The sequence below is a fragment of the Aythya ferina genome (assembly GCF_964211825.1).
Source record: "Aythya ferina genome assembly, chromosome: 20".
In the NCBI taxonomy this organism is placed as follows: Eukaryota; Metazoa; Chordata; class Aves; order Anseriformes; family Anatidae; genus Aythya; species Aythya ferina.
The window spans coordinates 4,486,920-4,507,045 of record NC_140318.1 but is presented as its reverse complement, the minus strand read 5'-3'; the positions used below and the strand labels follow the sequence as shown (position 1 = coordinate 4,507,045).

At 54.6% G+C, this 20,126-nt stretch overlaps 2 protein-coding genes across 10 annotated transcripts in view; one reads left to right on the top strand and one right to left on the bottom strand.

Annotated features, from left to right (window-relative positions):
* PLPP7 (phospholipid phosphatase 7 (inactive)) overlaps nt 1–9,595 on the bottom strand; it is an 18,840-nt gene extending 9,245 nt beyond the window's left edge. The window contains exons 1-4 of one of the 9 annotated variants that reach the window (XM_084494009.1): nt 7,491–7,545; nt 5,899–6,268; nt 3,220–3,408; nt 1,936–2,408 (exon numbers count right to left, since the gene is read on the bottom strand). In XM_084494009.1, the coding sequence (XP_084350135.1) occupies nt 1,936–2,386 (451 nt within the window). In that variant the 5' untranslated portion in view covers nt 2,387–2,408; nt 3,220–3,408; nt 5,899–6,268; nt 7,491–7,545. Of the gene's footprint in view, nt 1–1,935; nt 2,409–3,214; nt 3,409–4,412; nt 6,535–7,202; nt 7,232–7,486; nt 7,553–9,352 lie in introns of those variants that run through there. The other 8 variants (XM_084494010.1, XM_084494008.1, XM_084494011.1 and 5 more) reach the window with 8 other exon arrangements.
* FAM78A (family with sequence similarity 78 member A) lies at nt 7,626–20,033 on the top strand. Its single transcript, XM_084494012.1, has 2 exons — nt 7,626–8,454; nt 15,900–20,033. The coding sequence occupies exons 1-2, from the start codon at nt 8,192–8,194 to the stop codon at nt 16,426–16,428; spliced, it is 792 nt and encodes a 263-aa protein (XP_084350138.1). The 5' UTR covers nt 7,626–8,191; the 3' UTR covers nt 16,429–20,033.
* Nucleotides 20,034–20,126: the final 93 nt, after the last annotated feature.

The window sequence follows — 20,126 nt, the reverse complement described above, 5'->3', positions numbered from 1 at the left end:
AGAGAATATCCCGAGTTGGAAAGGACTCACAAGGATTATCGAGCCCAACTCCTGGCACCACACAGGTCGACCCAAAAATTCAAAGGAAACTCTTCGGAGGGCTGCGAGACCTACAGAGCTGTCAGGTCAGGCCGTGAGCTAGCCCTTCACACAATTTAACCCATTTCTCTTTTGGCAGGCAGCAACAAGGGAAGGGAGCAAGGAACCAAGACTGTGGAGTCCCCAAGCTGCCCTGGGCAGCACTTTTGAACCAAGGAGACCTGAAAATGCAGGACTGAGCTCTCCCAGCCATCACTCGACACTCAAAGTTTCAATGCAACCTGGATCTGGCTTTGTGTTTGGCCTCCTCAATGGCAGTGGAAGAGCGAGAAGACCTTTACTGGTTTTAAGCCAAAAGAGGCATTAGCTCGTCATAAAGACCTCAAATATTTTGGAGTCAAAGAGGTCGGTTTTCAGGCTCCAGAACTGTCAAAGGCTCTCAGGTCAAGAGACCTCTGGAAACTGTGCCGGCTGATGCTGGCCGCCTCCTATTTCATGCTCATGCCCTTTTAAACAGGGCTTCTTTTCCCAGTGAGGGTTTGACCCAGAGCACCGGGCAGCCCCTGGGAGAACTGCTGACACCGGCGGGCTCTGCATCATGCCGATGCTATTCCGGCTCCCTCCCCGCCACGGCCTCCCCTCGTTAGATGTCACAGCACTGGGACAGGCTCCTTCAAAGGCAGAGGGGAGAAAAGGTGGCCACAACTGTGCTTTTCAAGCCAGTTCAGTGCAATCGTTGCCCTCTCTGAAGGAAGAACTTCTGAAAAAAAAAAAAAAAAAAAAAGCTGGGACCGTGCTGCAGAACGTATTGTATCGCAGGCAGTCCCTGAGAACAGGACGTCCCTTTCCTGAGGTGCCTACTGCAGGCTCCCTAAAAAGCAAAGGCCTAAATCTAACGTCAATTCCTCGTGCTGACCAAAAGTGGGAGCTCCGCGGGCTGGTTTTTGGGGGAGGGTGAAATGCTGGGGTGACCTCAGCCAGATGAGCTAGAAATTAGTCATAAAAAAAAAAAGTGATAACCAGGCCACAGGCCAAAGGCAGAAGAGAGGGAAGAGCAAGTGCCTCAGGTGGACACGGGCAGGGTGGGTTGGGGCCTGGATGTGGGGAAAGTCGCACCCAGAGCTCAGCATGGTCGTGGTGGGATGTGGGGCCATGGGGCCGGGTCAGGCCCTGTACAGCTCCCCCAGCACACCCCAGTCCGCAGGGGCAAGGAGACCGACCATCCCACAAAAAAAAAAAAAAAAGGGGGCTGGCAGGAGAGATCTGATCCCTTGTAACAGCCTCTGGGTCAAGCTAGCGTGTGGAAACGGGGCCAGCAGCAAGAAAGGTCCTCCTGGGACGAGGGATGTGAGATGAAGCGGCAGCAGGGAAGGAGATGGGACTACTCTGAGCGGCTGCGGAGATGTGGGGCCAGGGTCTGCACAAGGAAGTGCAGAGGGGATAGAAATGTTTTTCTCTTGAGGATACCTTCTGTCTCTGATCCACGTGTTAAGATTAAAATCTTTATGTTTTCCCCAACCTGACCAACTAGCGAGGCAGACGACCATAAATCAAGGGCACTGCTGCTGGTATCCACCTGCACATCACAGACACTTTCTTGGCCTGACTCGGACCAACCCTGCCTCATCGGGGCCGCGGATCTGCCCCTGCCCTGCAGGGATGGCTGGCTACCGGGTTCCATTCCACCCCCTTAGAAAAACTTTTTGCAGCATCCATCTCCCACCGTCCCAAAGCTGCCAAGGTGGCTGATAAGTGCCGCATTCACCCAAAAGGTCACTGCCTGCTGCCTGACCCCGCCGGCGGTGGGAGCAGTCAGAGGAGGAGTCCCGATGCCGCTGTCCCTTGTGACTAGGGCTGGGCTTTCCCGGCGGGGAAGGAAGGAGCTTTGCCACTCACCTAGCAGCAGGTTCATGAGGACCTCCTGGCCCGCCAGCGTGCTGCTCTTCACCAGGCAGATGAGCGTGCCCGCGATCCAGGGGATCCCGTGCCCCGTTATCCCCAGGAGGTTGATCATGGAGCGGGCGCCTCCCCAGGACGAAGCTCTGTTGGCGCACACTCCCAGCCGCTTGGACATGCAGATGTCGATGGCCAGCAGGGAGTTGAAGGCGATTCCCTTGAAGGAGGGGTTGAGCTGCATGCAGTCCTCTTCGGGCAGCTGCTGCGACTGCCTCCGCTCCTTGGGGCTGCTGTTCTGGGCGCCGGCTGCTCCCGCCTGGCCGCTCTGCTTCCTCCCCTGGCTCCTGCTCTCCTGGGTCCCTTTCAGGGGCTGGTTCAGGGAGAGGAACTCAGCCCTGTTCAGGACATTGTTCCTGTCTCGTGCCCTGGACCGTGGCTGGGATGCTGGCATTGCAGTCTCTCGCGAACGGAACCTGCTTTGCAAACACCGGGACGGAGAGAAATCCCTCTTCTCCCTGCGGAAAGCTTCCCCCACTCCCACCCTCACGAGCTGGGGATTTGGGAAGCTACAAAGGTTCCCCTCTGTTGCAGTTGCCCCCAGCACAGACTGCAGCTGTTAAATATAGAGTAAGGAATGCACATGGCTGTTTACTTCATGGGCCTAGCAAGCTTGGAAGGAAAGTTAATGCCAGGCTTGGCAGCCACTCCAGTGCCAGGGAAAAAGGTTAAACAGCCAATAGATTGGAAGAAGAGGAGGGAAATGCTTTGTGCGAAAGGTTGGTTGCTTCTGGTCTGGTCTATTTAAATCTTCCAATTGCTTATTCCCCTGGGCTGCAAGGGAAACTGGGAAATGTAGTTTTTTTTGGCACAGTAATTCATATTTTAGTGTCAGCGCATCAGCACTGGAAGAGATCACGGTGCTGTGGTGGCTGCCAGGGCGGGCAATGCAGCCTGGCTCCCAGCCTCTGTGCTGGGCATCACTTGGGGGCTTCCCTGCAAGGGGCCCGACCCGGCTATCTCCTGGTTTTGTCCGTCCTGCTATGTCTCACCCATGCTAGGGCACCCTAAGTAATATTCCTGTCTCCCTGGCACGAACACCTCGCGAGCATCACCAGCCCCATCCTCTCCCCCCACTCAGCACGCATCCCCGCAGCTCCTCCACCGCCACCCCTGCCTGCAGCCCGAGGAGAAGCAGCACCTGCCTCTTGATTAAAAGAGACGCGTCGCCGCTAATGAATTCCCATCCCCCTGCCCCCGGCGCTGAGCGTGCCCTAAATACCGCACACGTTTCTGCCGTGTCATCCAGCATCGCAGCTCCGGCGCTGAAAGCAGGTGACAGGCGCTGCCGCGTCCCCGAGCTGTGGCTGCGACCAGCAGCGGCCCCGTCGGAGCTGGCACCAGGGCTTGGAGAGGAGAAAGGGTCCCCACGGCACAGGCTGGGTGCTGCGGGATTGTGCCAGGCCCTGGGAAGTCCTGCAGGGGGGAGAGGAAGAGATGAATATCACACCAAGCAGCGGCACAGGCACGGCTCTTGGTTCCAGTGATATTTACCTACGTAAAATTATAAAGGTCAATATTAGAAGAGGTAACACTGGGAAACATCCACATATCTTTGAAAGCCTTATCTGAAACCTACAGGAGAGCCTAAGTGCTAAATGGAGGGTGGTCCTGGCTTTCTAAGATAATAAAAACTTTGCACTTCCTTTACACTTATTATCCTTGGTTCCCAAAATACTTTAGCTGAGCTAGTTCTCTGCCCATGCCCGTCTGACAGACACAGGCCCAAAGAGGCTGCTGCAATATTTGGCTGAGAAAATCAGTGCTGGAAGTGCTGAGGAGCCTTTGCTCACCCTTGTGTTTTGCTTATGAACCAAAGGAAAATAATACACAGCAACTGATTTCTGAACCACATCCTCCAGGAACTTACCCCGAGCCTGTGATGATGACCGTAGCCGTGGGAAGAGCTCTTCCCCTCCTTACCCAGCCCAGCACCACCAGCTCCTTTCAGCTCAGGCAGCAAATTATTGCTTGGGGCCGAGCCAGCGCAGCAGCACATGTTGGTGCTACCCCAGCACCTACCAGCTCTTGCTTGCTCACCGCCTGCACAGCTGCATTCTTCTGCTATCAGGCAGGTCAGTGCCCCGTCCCCGTGTCCCTGTCCCCTGCTGCAGGGCTCTGAGGCACGTGGAAGACCTCAGCCCGCTTGACAGCGGCCAGTGTGATATCGGGACTATCGGGACTCGTGGCAGTACTATGCCATAGCTGTCACCTCCCTGCTGCTCGGCCTCGCCGCTTCTGCAGCTCACAGTAGCATGGGGCGCCTTGCAAGCAAGTGGCTGCAAGCAGAGGGTTAACGTGGTGGTGGCCAGGAGCCTGCAGAAATAGAAAGGCTCCTCGCCTCTCGTCCCCTCACCATGCCAGGGATGCTGAGCTATTACTGAGCACGTTCCCTGGGAGCTGTCACAGGGAAAAAATACCTTGAAAGCACCGGGAGCTCGTTTTGTCCGGTGCCTGTCTGTTCCTCTGACCCCTGAAGCAGGCACAGGGCGCTGCTCTGCCTTGCGCACACCAGGGGCCAGCCCCCAGCCACCAGCGGGGAAGGAGATGAGGAGGAAGCACAGCCTGGGGTGAATGCACTGCTAAATGCCCCTGTTGAGAGGACACAACTAAATGCCCCTGTTGAGAGGAACAGGAGAGGAAACAACTCACTGTCCCACTTGTGGTGGTTATTTTCCCTTGCCATGGCTGAGATGAGGAAGGGGAGACCCTGCTTTTGGGCAAACCTGTGGGGTTTATATAGCACCAGGTGGGCTACGCTGCTGGGGGAGCAGCAGCAGGAGTGGGCCCAGCAGAAGGAGATGCAACTCCCAGCATCGCCAGATGCTCCTAATTGTTACTTATCACAGCTTGGCCTCAAAAGCCAATCTCCAGCAATTTCATCAGCGAGCACCAGGCTCACAGGCACAGGAGCTGCTCTGTGCACAGCTTAGTGCAGCCGCTCTTGGGCGAAGTGCGCTAATTCCTTAATCACACAACAGTGTGATGGAGATGGGCATGGCCAAAAAAACAAGGAAAGCTCCAGCCGAAGATGAAAAGCTGATTTAATTAGGCTGAGATAATGCAATTTCCTAGTTGACCAGAACACCAGAGATTGCCAAAGTTGAAGCAAGACCTGGCTGCAGCGGCGGTGAAGCTGGAGTCTCAGAACATGCAGCTTCACCCAACGCATAATGCTCTGGGAAACTGTGACGAGCTTGTTTGAAAAGTGTGAAAGAGTCTTGGAGATGTCAAAGTATTTCAGCACCTTCTGGAGGTTGCTGAAGAAACTGGATTTTTTCATTTGGAGATGCTCATTTCAGTCTTTTCCTGTACTTTGAGTTGTTTGTTTGCAACTTGAGTGCATTTTTAGTTTTTCTGTTGTGGGGCTAGGAACAAGGACGGTGCCCTTCTCAGAGATCCCACGAATCTTAACACAGATAAATATTTAGCCAATGCTTTGAGAAACACACAGAAGGAAACCATAATGTTACCTTATGGTTCGTCCACCCCCTGCCTCTCAATTTGCTCAGGGGGCTCTGTGAATGCCATGGCAGTGCCTCAGCCTGGAAAGGGCAGGAGCCAGCAGGGCAGGAGGTGAGGACCCTGCAGCCCGTGCCCTGCGTGGGCAAGGCTGAGCACTGGGGGCAGGACCTCCCCGGGACCTCAGAGCCTACAGGAGCAGCCTCCCCTCGTCCTGGGGCATTCTCCTGTCAGGATCACCCAGTAGCTCCAGTCCTTCCTACCTGCTGCAGGGCAGACAACGAGTGCATGGACGCTGGAAAACGCCACGTACTGCGTGAGCTCATCCTGCTTGCTGTGAGCGTGGGGCAGGAGGAAATAAAGGACACTTTGCTCTGTGCAAAGCCATCCTTCCTCCTCATTCCCCCAGGTTTCCCACTCAGAAAAGAGTCAAGGTGCATGCACGTGGAGCTGTGAGGATGCTCAGCACCCTGCAGCTATCGCTGAGCACCCCAGCACCCACACCTCAGCCGGTGCTGAGCTCTCTGCGAGCCACGGCCTCAGCTGGGTGATGGTCAGCAGGCAAGGCCAGCCGCAGTGCTCCTCAAAACATCCGTGCCAGGGGTTTACAACTTCCCCACAGGCCACTGCCGCCTCGGACACCTGTCAGCACCCGCTCCTCAGTCCCTTTGCTGCTGCCAAGAGCATTTCTTTGCATTTCTAGTTGCTGGAATCGCAGCTCAGCCAGCCCAGGGCTGCAGGTTTTGCATGTAGAGAGGCTGTGCCTGCGCTGTATCTGTCAGCCAAGCTCCAGCTGGGGGAGAAAAACCTTCATCTGCAGAATGAAGAGAAAATACATGGCATTTAAGCAAGAGGGAAGGAGAGGAAAAAAGAGGGAAGGAGAAAAAGAGATGAAAGAAGAAGAGAGAAAGGAGGCGAGCAGGAGAGAAAGAAGGGGAGAAAGAAAGGGAGAAGGGGAGCAGGGGGGAGCCCGTATCTCCAAAAAAAACTACATTACCCACAAGCCGCGGCCGCGTGGGAGGAAATGCTGCTCTGCAAAGGAGGGCTAGCTCCAACAGCTGCAGTTTAAAAGAGAAACCCAGGGGGAGGGATGGGAGGGAGGGAGCGGCGGAGGGCGGCCGGCAGGGGCAGGGGGGCCCGGCCGCTGTCCTGCTGCTCGCCGGGGCGGCGGCGGCGCTGCGGGGCGCGGATGCCCGGGGTGGGGGGCAACGGCGGGGCCAGCGGGGACCAGGCGGGGGCCAGGGGGCGACTTGCGGCAAAGTTTGACCCGGCCGCGATGCCTCCGGTGCTGCCGGTGCAGGGGGAGCATCCCCCGCCCCGCTCCCCCCTGCTCCGCCGCAACCCGGCGCCGTCCCCGGCTGCATGAGGAGCACGGTGCGAGAGAGGAGGAAGCTTGCGGCAGCCAAGAGGCGGAGGCACCGATCCTGCTCCTCTCACCCCCCCCCCCCGGGTACACAGCGGAGAAGGCGAAGAGAGAAAAAAAAAAATAATCCATCGCTGAAGAGCCTCCCCCCCCCACCCCTTTTCCTCCCTCCCTCCCTCCCTCCCCAGCCGCCCGCCCCTCTCCCGGCGCTCCTCGCCCCCGCAGCGGTGAGCCCGGCAGCTCGCCGGGGGCTCGGCGGGATGCTGGGGGGGCGCCCCCGGCCCGCAGCACCCCCCCGTGTGCGGGGCAGCCCCGGCGGTAGCCCCTGAGCCCCGCAGGCTGAGCCCGCAGCAGCAGGAGGAGGAGGAGGAGGAAGGTCGGACACCCCTGCGGACGCCGCTCGCCCAGGAGGAGAAGGAGAAGGAGGAGGAGGAGGAGGAGGAAGGCCGGACCCCCCCCCCTCCCCGGGATGTCACGGGAGGCGATTGTGCAGCGCTGAGCGGCCCCAGGGCGGGGGCAGCGGGGGGGGCTCGCCGCCGCCTCCTGCCCCGCCGCACAGCCCCGCCGAGCGCCGCCGGGATTTATGGTGCCGGCTATTTCTAAGGGGGAAGGAATTAACCAAAAAAAAAAAAAAAAGAAAAAAAAAAAAAGGAGGAGAGGGAAAAGAACCGACCCGAAGCCCTGACAGCGCTGGCGGAGGAGCTTCCAAAATCGAAGATCGGGCTACTTTTTTTTTTTTTTTTTTTTTTTTTTTTGCATTTTCCACCCGTCGCTTTTTTTTTTTTTTTCTGTTATTATTGTAATTTTGTGCGAAAGGAAGTTGTGAACAACTGCAAGTCAGGAAGTGGAAATCCACACCGGTTGTGACAAGCTGGGGCTAAAAACTATTTCATTATTTATATAGATGTGTCTATCAACATTCTGCTTTTCATCCAAAGAATAAAGGGAAATACCGGCCAGTCCTATGTCTGACGGGGAATGACAGACCGCATCTGAGAAAAGGAAGGACTAAATATACCATCTAAGAACAACACCGTTATTTATTGAACTCGAGAGACTTTTCTTTTTTTCTTTTTTAACCCAAAGACTGTTTGAGTGAACGATTTAAAGGGTCATTAAAAGGGAAAAAAAAATAATTAAAGGCCCTTTTGCTTCTGAAGTGCAGCTAACCTCAAAATAGGAGCAGTGCTTGTAAGACAGATACTCAAATTAAGGCTTTACATGATGAATTTTCTATCCTATGGATATCGGTTCTGAGATTACAACCCAAGAAGATCTGTAATTGATCTAGCACCAGATAATTTCAATGCCTAATATTCCCCAGGATTGCTGGAGTACCCTAGGAGCTGCGTTGGACTGTATTCAGGGTATGCCATGGGCTGTATTCAGAGTATTAGCTGCAAATCCAAAGTTTTCCGGGAAAGTATTTCAGTGATTGAAGTCAAAGCCTCCATCGATCCCATTCCCACCAGCATCGACGAGTCCTCCAGCGTGGTCCTGCGCTACCGGACCCCTCACTTCCGAGCCTCTGCGCAAGTGTTGGTGCCCCCCATCCCCAAGAAGGAGACCTGGATCGTGGGCTGGATCCAGGCGTGCAGCCACATGGAATTTTACAATCACTACGGGGAGCAGGGCATGTAAGTATTTCCAGAGCGCGTGCGGGGGCATTTGCCTAAGGGGAAGGAAGAGCAGGAGAGCCACGGCCTGGCTGGGGAGCGCTGGGTTAAGCCAAAGTCAATAACCCAGTTGGTTTGATATTAAAAGCCAGCTCTTCTGAAACTTAACAGGACTTTCTCCTACGCTAAAAAAAAAAATAATGAGAGCTTGTGCCTGCACCTTTTAAAGTAGTGGGTGTCCTTCTCTTCTAAGGGGAATGTACTCAAGCGCTAACCCCAAAATGTGCTCTGTTGGCGACCCAGAGCAGCACCATATTTCCCAAAAGCTTTTGAGCAGCGCTGGGGGGGGGCTGAAATCCCAGGTCTGCGATCCCAGGTCTCCCTCAACCCTGCAAAGGGCACCCCCGCTCTGAAACACCCTTGGCACGAGGAGGGGGGGTCCTGAGCGCCGGCTCCTCTCCTCTGCATCCCTCCCCGGCTCAAACTGCGCATTGACGAGCCCCGGGGAAGCCCGGAGGCTGACACTTGTGGCACGCCGTGCTGCTGCTGCAGTGTGCCATCAGCGGCCAGCGCCACAGCCCCCAGCTCTGGCAGCGCACGTTGACAGCACAGGAGGAATCCTGCTCGCTTCGGGGAGCCCGCATGGAGAGAGCAAAGGGGATTTAACCCCCTGATGATTTAACCCTTGGAGGAGGGTCAAAATTTTACGTGAGCCTTATTTTGGATAATGTAAGAGGGAGAATGTGCACGTCTAGGTAAGGTAGGAGGAAAGTAAGGGCTGTTTGCACTCCAAACCCCCCGTGTTGCCGGTCAGACAGTCATAGCGAGGCAAGAATGAGTCAAATTAAAATGTCACCTCCCTGCTGCGAGGAGTCCTCCCCCCCCCCCCCCGGTACTGCTCCCCCGCTGGTTTGCTCACCAGCCGTCCTTGCAGGCTTTGGCCCACGGTTACACCGGCAGCAGCCGCTCGCCAAATGCCTGCACAGAGCAGCGATTCTGCAGCTCACGGTGCCAGGTAGCCTGCGGGTGCAGCAGGGACCTGCCCGGCCCCACAGCCCCCTGCCTGCAGTGGGGTCACTGGCTGGAGGCCCCGATGCTGCCCAGCCTCGGGGAGCACGGAGGAAGGATGCAGAGGCCGGGTTTAAGCAGCCCTCCTGGCTGCTAATCCCCAGGGCACTGCGGGAGGGGGATGCTGGCTCGGCCGCTCACGAGTCGTTCACATAAAAAATAGAGGAATAGGGAGGGCTGAGAGAGGGTGGGAATGCGGAGGGCTAGGGAGCAGGGCAAACTCGGACGTGGTGCAGTGCCTTCCTGGAGGCCTGAGCATCTGCTCTGCGTGCGCATCCCAGCCCTTGCCTGCCTTCTGCCTGCAAGCCCAGATGCAGGCAGAGGTTCAGCAGCTCAGGCACGGAGCAGACGCGTGTTGGAAGATGCAGGCCGTGGGGAAGGGCACGCCAAGGAGCAGCTATAAGCCACAGACTGTTCCCACCCCATCCCCGTGTCCTCTCCCTGCTCAAGCAGAAAGTGCCTCGAGATGCAAAGTCCAGCACCTGGCAAAAGCAGGAGCAGTAAGGGAGCAGAGGAGCTTACCTTGATGCTAGAAGTACTTACAACAGGCCTGAGATCTGTAGGCTTTTTGGCTCCAAAACCATCTTCAGCAAGGACAATTTGTTGCTCAGATGTTCCCAGTTCCAGGCCTTCAGGATTTGCATGTGTAATTCTCGGGCTCATTTAGAAATCCTGCCTTCAGCAAGCAGCTGCAAGGAAAACAGAAAAGTCCGGTGTGTATAAATACAGCTCACATCCACTGGAATAAGGAGGGCAGGGCAGAGAGCTGTTTAGACAGTGCTGCTGTGGATTGCAACCCCAGGCACGTTGCTTTACTTCTCTGCACCCAAGTTTCCCTATTTTTAAGGGAGGATTTGGTACAGTCTTCCCTTGCTGGAATGCTTTGAGAGCCATAGACAAAAGTTTCAGCTAAAAGCTGTAAACAGGTAGTCAGAATTAAACACTGCAGATGTGTAGGAGAGCCATTATCCAGAAAGTCGTGGAAGCAGAAAGATTTCTCCCTGGGAGGTTCAGGCACATTTCGCTGATACCGAAGAGCTGCCCAGCCCCAATTCAGGATTGGCCTGCTCCTCCACCCGGCTTCTTTACGTGTGTCACCATCGGAAAGCTGTAAATAAAGGTGACTGGGAAGAAAGGCCTCTTTCAATGCCATCGAAACATACTCTTGGGAGACCTCTATAGAGCCAGGGACAGGACACAAACCTGTCTGAAAGGGTGGGCCTTCAGCTGATGCAAGTCAAGATAATTCCACTAACCTCCATGGAGCTGCATTGATTTATGCCAATGGACCGCTTGTCCCAGCTTTCCATGATGAAGAGACACCACTGGAACAACGTTTTTATTATTATTATTATTTAAATCACTGTGGTAACAGGTAAACAGAAAACTCCAAATAAATGCCATCAGTTGGTCCACCTGGGCTTCAGTGCTTAGAGCAGGCTTCAGATTCATTTTTCACTCCTGCCCGCTGCGGTTGGTGGCTGTGCACAAGCTGCCCTTACGCTGAGGACAGAAACAGCTGAGAAATACTGGAGCAGATGGAGCTGTGCATAAGACTCATATACGGATGTTAGATACAGAGGGGATAATTTCGACACGCGTTTAAAGCTGCACTGACAATTTTTTGGCTAAATGCAGCGTTTTTAAATGGAAGGAGAGGAAAATAACTAAAGCTCAGCTCACACATAAATGCTGGGGTTATTTTGCCTGTAAGGCAGCATGTGCTGGCAGGAACACGAGCACCCTTGGCAGGAGGAAGTGGAAGCACTCTCTGACCTCTCTCAATGCAGAACTGGGGAAAACCCCCAAGTCCCAGTGCTGCCGTTACTGCTCACCCTGAGCAGGGTTTTACCCTCAGCAGCGCCTTCCTCCCCCAGGGAGGCACAACATGGGGCATCAGGATCAGGCCACAGAGGTCCAGCCCTCATGGGACCAGCAGGACCCAGCTCCGGGCAGCATCTCCTGGGCACCCTGTGGGACCCGCGTCAGCGTTGGGGACGGCATCACCCAGTCGTGCTTCTTCATCTCCATGGAGACGTGCGAGGAGCAGCGCAGATGGTGATATGCAAAACAGAGCGAGAAATAAATCAGAGTTTGAATGCAATCAGCTGAGAATCTTGGGAAGTTTCAGGTAGATTTGCTCCCCCGGCAGACTCACCAGGACGGCTGGGCAGCACTGCATTGTCGCTGCAGCTTAACGGGCATCTCTCTCCTGCGAGATTAAATCTTCCGTGCCCTGCAGCAGAGAGACAATGAACTCGAGAAAGCGACTTGTCAAAAGAATAGAGCCCCGGTCCTTGGAAGGGAAAACAGCCAAAAAAGGATTCACCAAAAAAATGATTTAAAAATTGGTTGCATTGCCCAGCTGAGGACAAATCACTGTAGCTGCCCCTCCAGAGGGGCTGAGGGAAAGGCTTTGCTGCCCTTACGTGGCCTGTGGCTCTAACCCCATCTAAAGAGGTTGTCCAGCCCCGACATGAGTCCGCTCAGCTAAACCAGCAGCAATCCCTCCCGGTTGCTTAGTGTCAGGTCTCTGGAGTTTTACTACCTGCACCCTGGTTCGGGAGGCACACGGCTGGAGGACAGGCTGGCGAGACCGCGACCACATCTAAAATTTCTTTCCTGTTCTCCACTGTAACCCTGGCTGGAATTGCTTGACGTGCCAGAGTAGGTGAGAGAGACACTGTAAAGGACAAGTTCAAATTAAGCAGCTCTGAATATCAGGTTTTCCTCCTTTCAGCCAGTCACCAACCCCAACACAGAGAGGCAGGGGGTCAGGGGAGTGATGGCTCTGCCTGCATCAAGCAAGGGCTGCATCCAAGGAGGGCTTTGTAAGTCAGGGAGCTGGTGGAAAGGAAAGGCACGAGAAAGCACGAGGTTCTCCAAGCTCATCTGCCCTGTGACTGATTAGGAGCTGGCTTTGAGGCGCAGGGGCTGAGGCTGCACGGGTGCCTGATGCCTGCCTGGATGGGTTAGCTCGCTGCACCCATGTGGATGCATGGAGCCATAGGCTGCCGTGCCTGGGGCTGCTGCCACTGCACAAGACACTGACTCCCCCAGCACGTGCTGGGGGCTTGGTTTCTCGTAGCAGAATAGGAAGAAATGTAATTGAATGGGAAGCAGGGGGGTAAAGCTGCCTAAAGCAGCACGGCTATCAGCAGCAGGGCTGCTGTTGGGCCATAAGAAATAGCTCAAAAGCCCTCCTCCTGGTAGCAAGAGGACATTTGTCAGCGGAGATGCTCTGGTGTCTGGTGATGCTCGTGCTGACTGAAGGTTTCAGAGCGGCAGGAACAAGCTCGTCACTATCACAAGCTGGAATCTACCGCTTTTGGAGCTGCTCAGCCCTAGTGAGCCAATGAAACCAGATAGGTGGGTGCCTTCTCCTGCCTGCTCCCTGCTATTGTCAGCAAAGTGTTTACTGGGCACTTTCTGGCCTTTCCTTGGCTCGACACCATCACAGAAAGATGCTGATGCAGCCAGAGATCCTTCCATAGCGTTCTTCCCAAAGCCAGCCAGAGGCCGGCTGCTGGCACATTACTTAACACAGACAAGCCCTGCAAGGGAAGGCTACTGCCACAGCAGGCAAGGGGCAGCCACCAGCAGCCCTCATGCAGCCTCTCCTTTTGGTCCAGTCACAGGATCCTCACAAGGCCCCACTTCTTTCTTTCCTTGTTACTAAGCGCTGCACATAAGTGTGATGGCTTTGAAACCTCAGGGTTAACCGCAGTCGCTCAAATTAGGCCCAGAGCACTGCTCAAAGCAAGGCAGGCCGGCTTCCTCCTCCTGCTCCCTGCCCACGCCGTGTCTGAGGCAGAGCGGGCGCTGAGGCCACGCTGAACACAGCCTCTGGGGCTGACGGGGAGGTTTTGTTTGAGGCTGGACCATGTCAGTTCTTCAAGTGGCCTCCTGCCCCTGCCTGCTGAGCCCAGCCCGGCCCTACTCCCCCTCCTTGATCCTGTGTGGACCCTGAGCAGGGCCTGCAGCCTGGATGTGCTCGCAGGGAGTGGAGATGGAGGCAGGAAGCTCCAGGAGGATCCCCAGCTTTTAAAGCAGCCTCTAGTGGCTGTCCTGACCTTCCTTTGCCTGCCCAGGAAGCAGCCCAGGCTGGGGGGATCAGCCCCTCGCAGCCCGCTTTGGCACGGCCACATCCACGCAGCCTCCATCTCCGCACCTTCACGCCACATCTGTCACTTACGTGAGCCTCCAGGAAATTGTCACATCTCATCCCCGGGCCGCAGTCAAGCTGAGAATCAGGCCTGTGGAAAACAACCCTAAGAGGTCTGCTGTAAGCAGAGAAAGAGCCCCTGAAACGTTTCAGGGGTAAGGCTGCATGGCAGGGACCAGCTCAGTGGCCAATGCCCTCTGGTTCATCTTCCCCGGGACAGCTGAGTCCATCCAGAGCCCCACCAGCTCTTCCCTCCCCAGATCTCTTTGCAGAGGGGTGCAGCGAGCCTGGAGAGCTGTGATTTGGAGGGGAGCCTGTGAGCATCCCCCGGCTGGAGCAGGGCTCCTGGCAGGGCAGCTCGGGGATCTCTTTCTGGCTGCTTTGGGTACGCATTTTCTTCCAGGGAAAGGACTCCCTCTGCCTGCTGGCTGCAGGCTCAGGCGCAGAAGGCTGCAGCAGTCCAGTGCCGTAGTGGGCAGCTCTGATCCCACAGCTCTGATCCCGCAGCCTCACATCCTGCAGCCTCACACCCCAGCCCGGCACCTGCTGCAGCCTCAGCCCAACACCTGCCCTGGCACCCACAGGAGACTTTTGCAGGAGCCCACACTCCCATGAAAAAATCCATGAAATAAATCCTGCGAGGTGTCTTCCAACTACTGCCAGATGCTTAGAGCTGACTAGCAAACGAGCCAGTGATTACAAACACGCAGGCACTTCACGGTCATTAACTAATTAACAACCAGCCTTTCGAGATGGCCACATTAGTGCCAGGCGGTGGAGAGGAGCAGCTCATCCCACGCCACCCTGCACAGACCAGGGGAGCAATACACTTTCCCTGTCCCTCACCCGGCTCCAACCAAGGGCTCTTTTAAGCTGCAACACTGTGCTCTGGGTGAAGGCCATGACAAGCACCCTGGTGAGCTCCAATGCAGCCCCTCCATCCCCCTCCCAAAACCCAGCATCTCAGCACAAATCCTGGAGCCTGAGCACCACAGCAGGGACAAGGGAAGATGCCAGCAGGGAAGCTGTTGTGCCGTGTCCCCTTTCCCAGCCCCAGCAGCAGGACGCTCCCCGTGCCACCCATCTGCGGGGCCTGACAGGAGCTGGAGGTGGCCAGGGTGAATTTGAGCCACAGGGCCAGCCTGAGTCATAAAAATAAGGTCTTCAAATTACCAGCACGTGGGCCATGGTCGCGCTGTTTTGGTGCCATTAGAATTACAGAATCAGAGAATATCCCAAGTTGGAAGGGACCCATAAGGATCTTCGAGTCCAACTCCTGGCACCACACAGGTCTACCCCAAAATTCAGACCATTAGGCTGCGAGTATCTACCCCTTTTTTTCTAGCTCAGACGTTTACTTCTCCTTGGCCATTTAAACATTAGATTGGAAGTCAGTAAAAAACAAAACAGTTCTGTACCAGCTCTGTAAGGTGACAGAGGACTGTTCTCACTTTACTCTCTTGCTAGAAAGTCTGACCTTTCTGCCAGCCTCGCAAGCACAGAGCAGGGCAACCAGCGAGGGGCCGGGGCAGCCTTACAGCCAGCTGCCCTCTGTTTCTCTGATTACCGTAACTTCATCCCAGCCCCGCGCACAGCCTTTGAACCGGGCTCCTGCCAGGGCTGCAGAGGGATGGGTTACACTGCCAGCGCCACACGGACAGCAGGAAGGGCCAGCGGCTCACCCAGAAAGATAAGAAGTGTTTTACCAGCCGGGGCTCAAGGAAAGTCAGAGCTGAAAGGGGAAACGGGAGCCCTTGGGGCGGGAGGTACCAAGGAGCAGGGAAGCTTTATGGTCACGCTGAGTCCTCAAGAATGATCTTAGTTCAGAGCTCAGCCCAGCTCCCCTGTCCCTTAACCCAGAGCCCACCAGCTCTGCCCCCAGACAAGGACCTGAGGGGGATCCCTAGAGTGCTGGGCTTTCTAGGGGCTGTGGCTCCCCAAAAACCTTCCCCTGCAGCCTCCCTCAGACACCAGCATGTCCCCAGCTGTTGCCAGTCCCTGAAAGGAGCTCATGGTCCTGTAGGGTCAGACTTTCACCATCAGCCCTGGAAATCTGCAAACACCCTTTTAATGGCAGGGAAGAGCTCTGCCTGCAGGGAGGGCAGAAATTCCAGTAAAAGATGAAGGTTGAGCGCATTCACAACTACTTCCTCTCCTTCCTTGAAGCCTCGTGTGTTTCTAAAGTAATTAATTAATGCATTATCCATAACTCGTTGTTGATGATTGATGGCAGGTCAAGTTGGGAGCTTCCAGACCTACTGGACGGTAAAATCCAGGCCATCAGCGACTCAGACGGAGTGAACTACCCCTGGTATGGGAACACGACAGAAACCTGCACCATCGTGGGGCCCACAAAGAAGGAGTCCAAGTTCAACATCAGCATGAACGACAACTTCTACCCGAGCGTGACGTGGGCCGTGCCCGTCAGCGAGAGCAACGTGGCCAAGCTCACGAGCATTCACCGGGATCAGAGCTTCACCACCTGGCTGGTTGCCACCAACACAGCCACCAACGAGATGGTGACCTTGCAGACTATCAAATGGCGCATGAGGCTGGGCATAGAGGTAAACCCCAGCAGACCCCTGGGGCAGCGTGCCAAGCTGCAGGAGCCCTCTGCTCAAGAGCAGCCCCAGGTCCTTAGCAAGAATGAGCCAATACCACCCAGTGCCCTTGTCAAACCCAATGCCAATGATGCTCAGGTACTCATGTGGAGGCCAAAGGATGGACCACCGCTTGTGGTGATACCTCCGAAACACCGATAATAAAAACCTGGCGTCCCGGCACCAGAAGGGAGAACAAACAAACAAACAATCAAACACAGAAACAAAGCAAAACAATCACTTAGGTATTAGAATAATAACACGTGTAATCTGAGCAAAATCAAAATGCACTTTTTAGTCATTCAACAAATGCAACCATTCTACCTTCTCCCATTGGGACGGATTTCACTGTGCTAAAGCTAAAGAGGAGACCTTGGACTGGGGTCTGTCTCATCACTGGATTCCTAAGGGAAGAAACTAACACTGATGTCTATCTGTAGAGCTTTCTTTTTTTTCTTCCCTACTTTAGTTACTGTTTGAACTTCAGTCTCATTAGCTTGTCCAGACTGCCCAGAACAATAAGAACATTTTATTTGGGATTTTAAGAATCTTTTTTTTTTTTTCTTTTTCATTTTGGTTGAGAACGAAACAAGTTCCTGGAGCAAAAAGTTGACTATTTAAGATAGGGATTTATTTTTTTTAAGCTGTAAGGTTCTGAGTTGCAAATCCAAGTCATGCGGCCTTATGTAGACTTTGCTTTGCATTGCCAAACTTTTGCCTTAAAGCTATGTTTGAAAGAAAAAACAAACAAAAAAATATCACCAGGCAGAATGTCCTTTCTACAGAATTTTTGGGGAAAAAGTTTTGGAGCAAGGAATAGATTGTGAGCATGTCACAGGCTGATGAAAAGGGCACAAAGCGTGATCAAAAGAGAAATAAATCTTCCTGGTTTTAAAACATGGAACAAGGAAGCATGGAAGTAATCCCAGTTTCAAAGCAATGCAAATAAACCTGCTGTAGAATGGCTTTTGAGTGGGAGCTGCTAGGCCATCTCCTGCTTCGCGGAAGGGATAGGGAGCAAGCTCGCACCGCTTGCGCTTTCTGTTCCCAGTCTCCCATCGGCATTACAACGTGGGATAATCTCACAGGCAAGGCCCACAGCTGGAATTGTGGCCACAAGGGGAGAGGGGGATGCTCGGCCCGGCTAGCCCACGGGCCTGCTGCCGCCCAGCTCAGCACAGGTGGTGGTCGGGTGAGGTGCTGCAGCCCTATATTCCCATGAAACCCAAACAATAGTGCTGTAAGAAGAGCAGGACGTAAAAGGGATCCTTCTGGAGCCACTGGGGAGATGCAAGGGCAGATTTTATCAACCAGGTCTACCCAGCAACAGCCAGAATTCAGGAACGGCCACGTCTAAAACCAACAGGCACCTATTCCTAGCAAACACTATAAGCAAACCTACGAAAAACTCTTCTTCCTACCAGTACAAACCATGCTGGGGTTGGTAGATCATTCTCTTCCAAATGACCTCATGATCTACACGACTTTCAGGAATGGGGCACAGGCAGGACCACCGGTGGGACCGTACCCACTGGTGGGGGCACAGGGCTCTGTAGTGAAGGAGAAGGCCTGAGGTGGTGCAAGCAGGGAAAGCATGGGGTGTAGATCCTCCAGGAAATAAGGTGCATTTGGAGCAGGAGGCAAGACAGGTAGGTTTTAACAAGGACCGTGTCCAGGTGGCTCCAGAGGTAACCAGAGGCACTGCTCCCGAGGAAGGAGGCGAGGGGAGGCAGCTGGCAGGGGACGGGCACAGCGCACGGGCAGATGAATTCCACTTCCCTTTCCCTCTGCAGCTCTTTCCACTAAGATAACATTTCTTCCTCCTAGTCACAAAAGGCCTCAGGAGCTAGGACTGAGGAGAGCTCAGCGCCCAAGATCGGAGCCTGGCCTGGCCTAGCTGGTCCGGACAGGGCTCCTGAGAGGCCTCCCCCCAGAGAGGCACTGATTAGCTGCTATTGCTCCCTTCATCTTCCACACGGGACATTACCAACAAGAAATTCTCCCTCCTTGCTTCTCCAAAGCCATATCATCTACTTGGGCAACAGGTTCAACATCTCCCCTGCCTGGGGAAAGCATGCCCAGAAGATCTTTCCCCCCCATGGCAGTCTCAAGCCAGCAGAAAAGGATATGGGGTCCCCACGACTTACCCCATGCCCAGGGCAGGCCGTCCTCCTCCTCGCACCACTTCCAGAGATGCTCAGCTGCCGAGTTGCCCTCTCCCCCCTCAACGGGGGAGATCTTCATGGTAGGAAGTCCAGCATCACAAGCAGCTTGCAGACAAACGGACTGGATCAAACCCAAATCCACGAGCCAAAGGTTGCCTAAATCTAGGCTTCAGGACTATAAAGGATGAGGCTAGGGAGGCTTTGACTTGCACAGTCGTTCTCTCTATTAAACTCCATTTTCTTACACGGATTCAAACCCTAACTACAGCTCCACTGGCACAGCCCTTCGGGACTTGTCTGTATTTTCTCCTAGGCAATACACGCAGAAGAGGACAAAACGGGAGCTGGGGGGTAATAGCTGATAACACTTGCACACATCTTGGCTACTGCTTAGATGCACTCTGGGCAGTCTCGTGGGTGGGAGTAGAAGGGGTATTTATGTCTGGTATTCACTTTGTCTCCAGGTGCTGAGTACTTACAGTTCTCACTGATGTCAGCATGGGTCGAAAAAAGCAGACCCGGTTGTCTTAATTAGCTGCACAAAGGAATTCCAAGGAAAGATTTCTTCTCAGTCACCAAAAATCACATTCAGGGAACACCTACGTCCTTTTCCACTTAGCTTTGTGTTGGACTCAGTCTCTCCCAGTGCGTTAAGTAAATCTGGTTCCTCCTCCTCCTCCCTCTACCTGGTGGACTGGATGCATCCATGCAATTCAATGCTAACCTCCTGGCTAGTTTGTCCTGTTGCACTGAGCAGACCCAGCTGAGTAGTAAATATAAAACTCAAATTTCACGTCGGGGTCAGCTTTGCATGGACTTCTCCCCTCCCAAAGAACGCCTTTATCCCGTGCCTAGTTTGAAACGTGCCCCCCACCTCCATTCACACCACCAGACGCAGCACAGAAAAGGGATGCTGCCTCTCTCGAGATTTCATGCTTTGTGATTAAAAGTGATGTCTTTCCAATGCTGCTTCATTGCAAAACTGACGAGGACAGATCGTTTGAATACAAGAGGAACGGTGGCTGGAAGTGACGGGCGCTGTAGACACCGCTGCTCGTGGGGCTGGTTAGGATGGGGACCCAGGGCATCCTGCACCGAGCAGAGGCAAAGCGAGCTCCTGCTCGGGCAGCTTTGTGCAGCCAAGCCAGGGTGCAAGGGGATGCCCTGGGGGGGTGATGGAGCACCACCACGGGGCACCCTGCACCTGAGACTGCCCCTGCCCAGAGTGGCCGGCAGCCTCACCGCCCCCACCTGCGGCACCCAGCGCCGCTCCTGCTCTCCCCACCTTCCAGCTCCCAACATCCAGGAGCCCAGCAGAGTGAACCAAGGTACTGAGCAGCGGTGGGGAGGGTTAGATCTGTTCAGCCAGTGCGGCAGAGAGTGAGGCCGGCCCCGGCAGCACCCCAGGGCTGCCCGAGCACCGCGTCCTCCCGGTCATCCTTGCCCTGGTTCGCGGCGCAGCAATAAGAATCGTCCTTGGTCTTGCAGAGATACTGTGAAAACAAAACCACGATGTACCAAGTCTGGACACTTACGGCGATGTAAAAACAAAACCCTGCTTTTATAACAGACAGAAAATAAAAATAAAGTGAAATTTTCAAACGCGTCTGCCTGGTGTCGTTAGGGCGGTGGCTGTTTTTACCCAAGAAGTTCCACCACCTCTGCGCGCACGTTTTCAAGACTGATAAACACCCT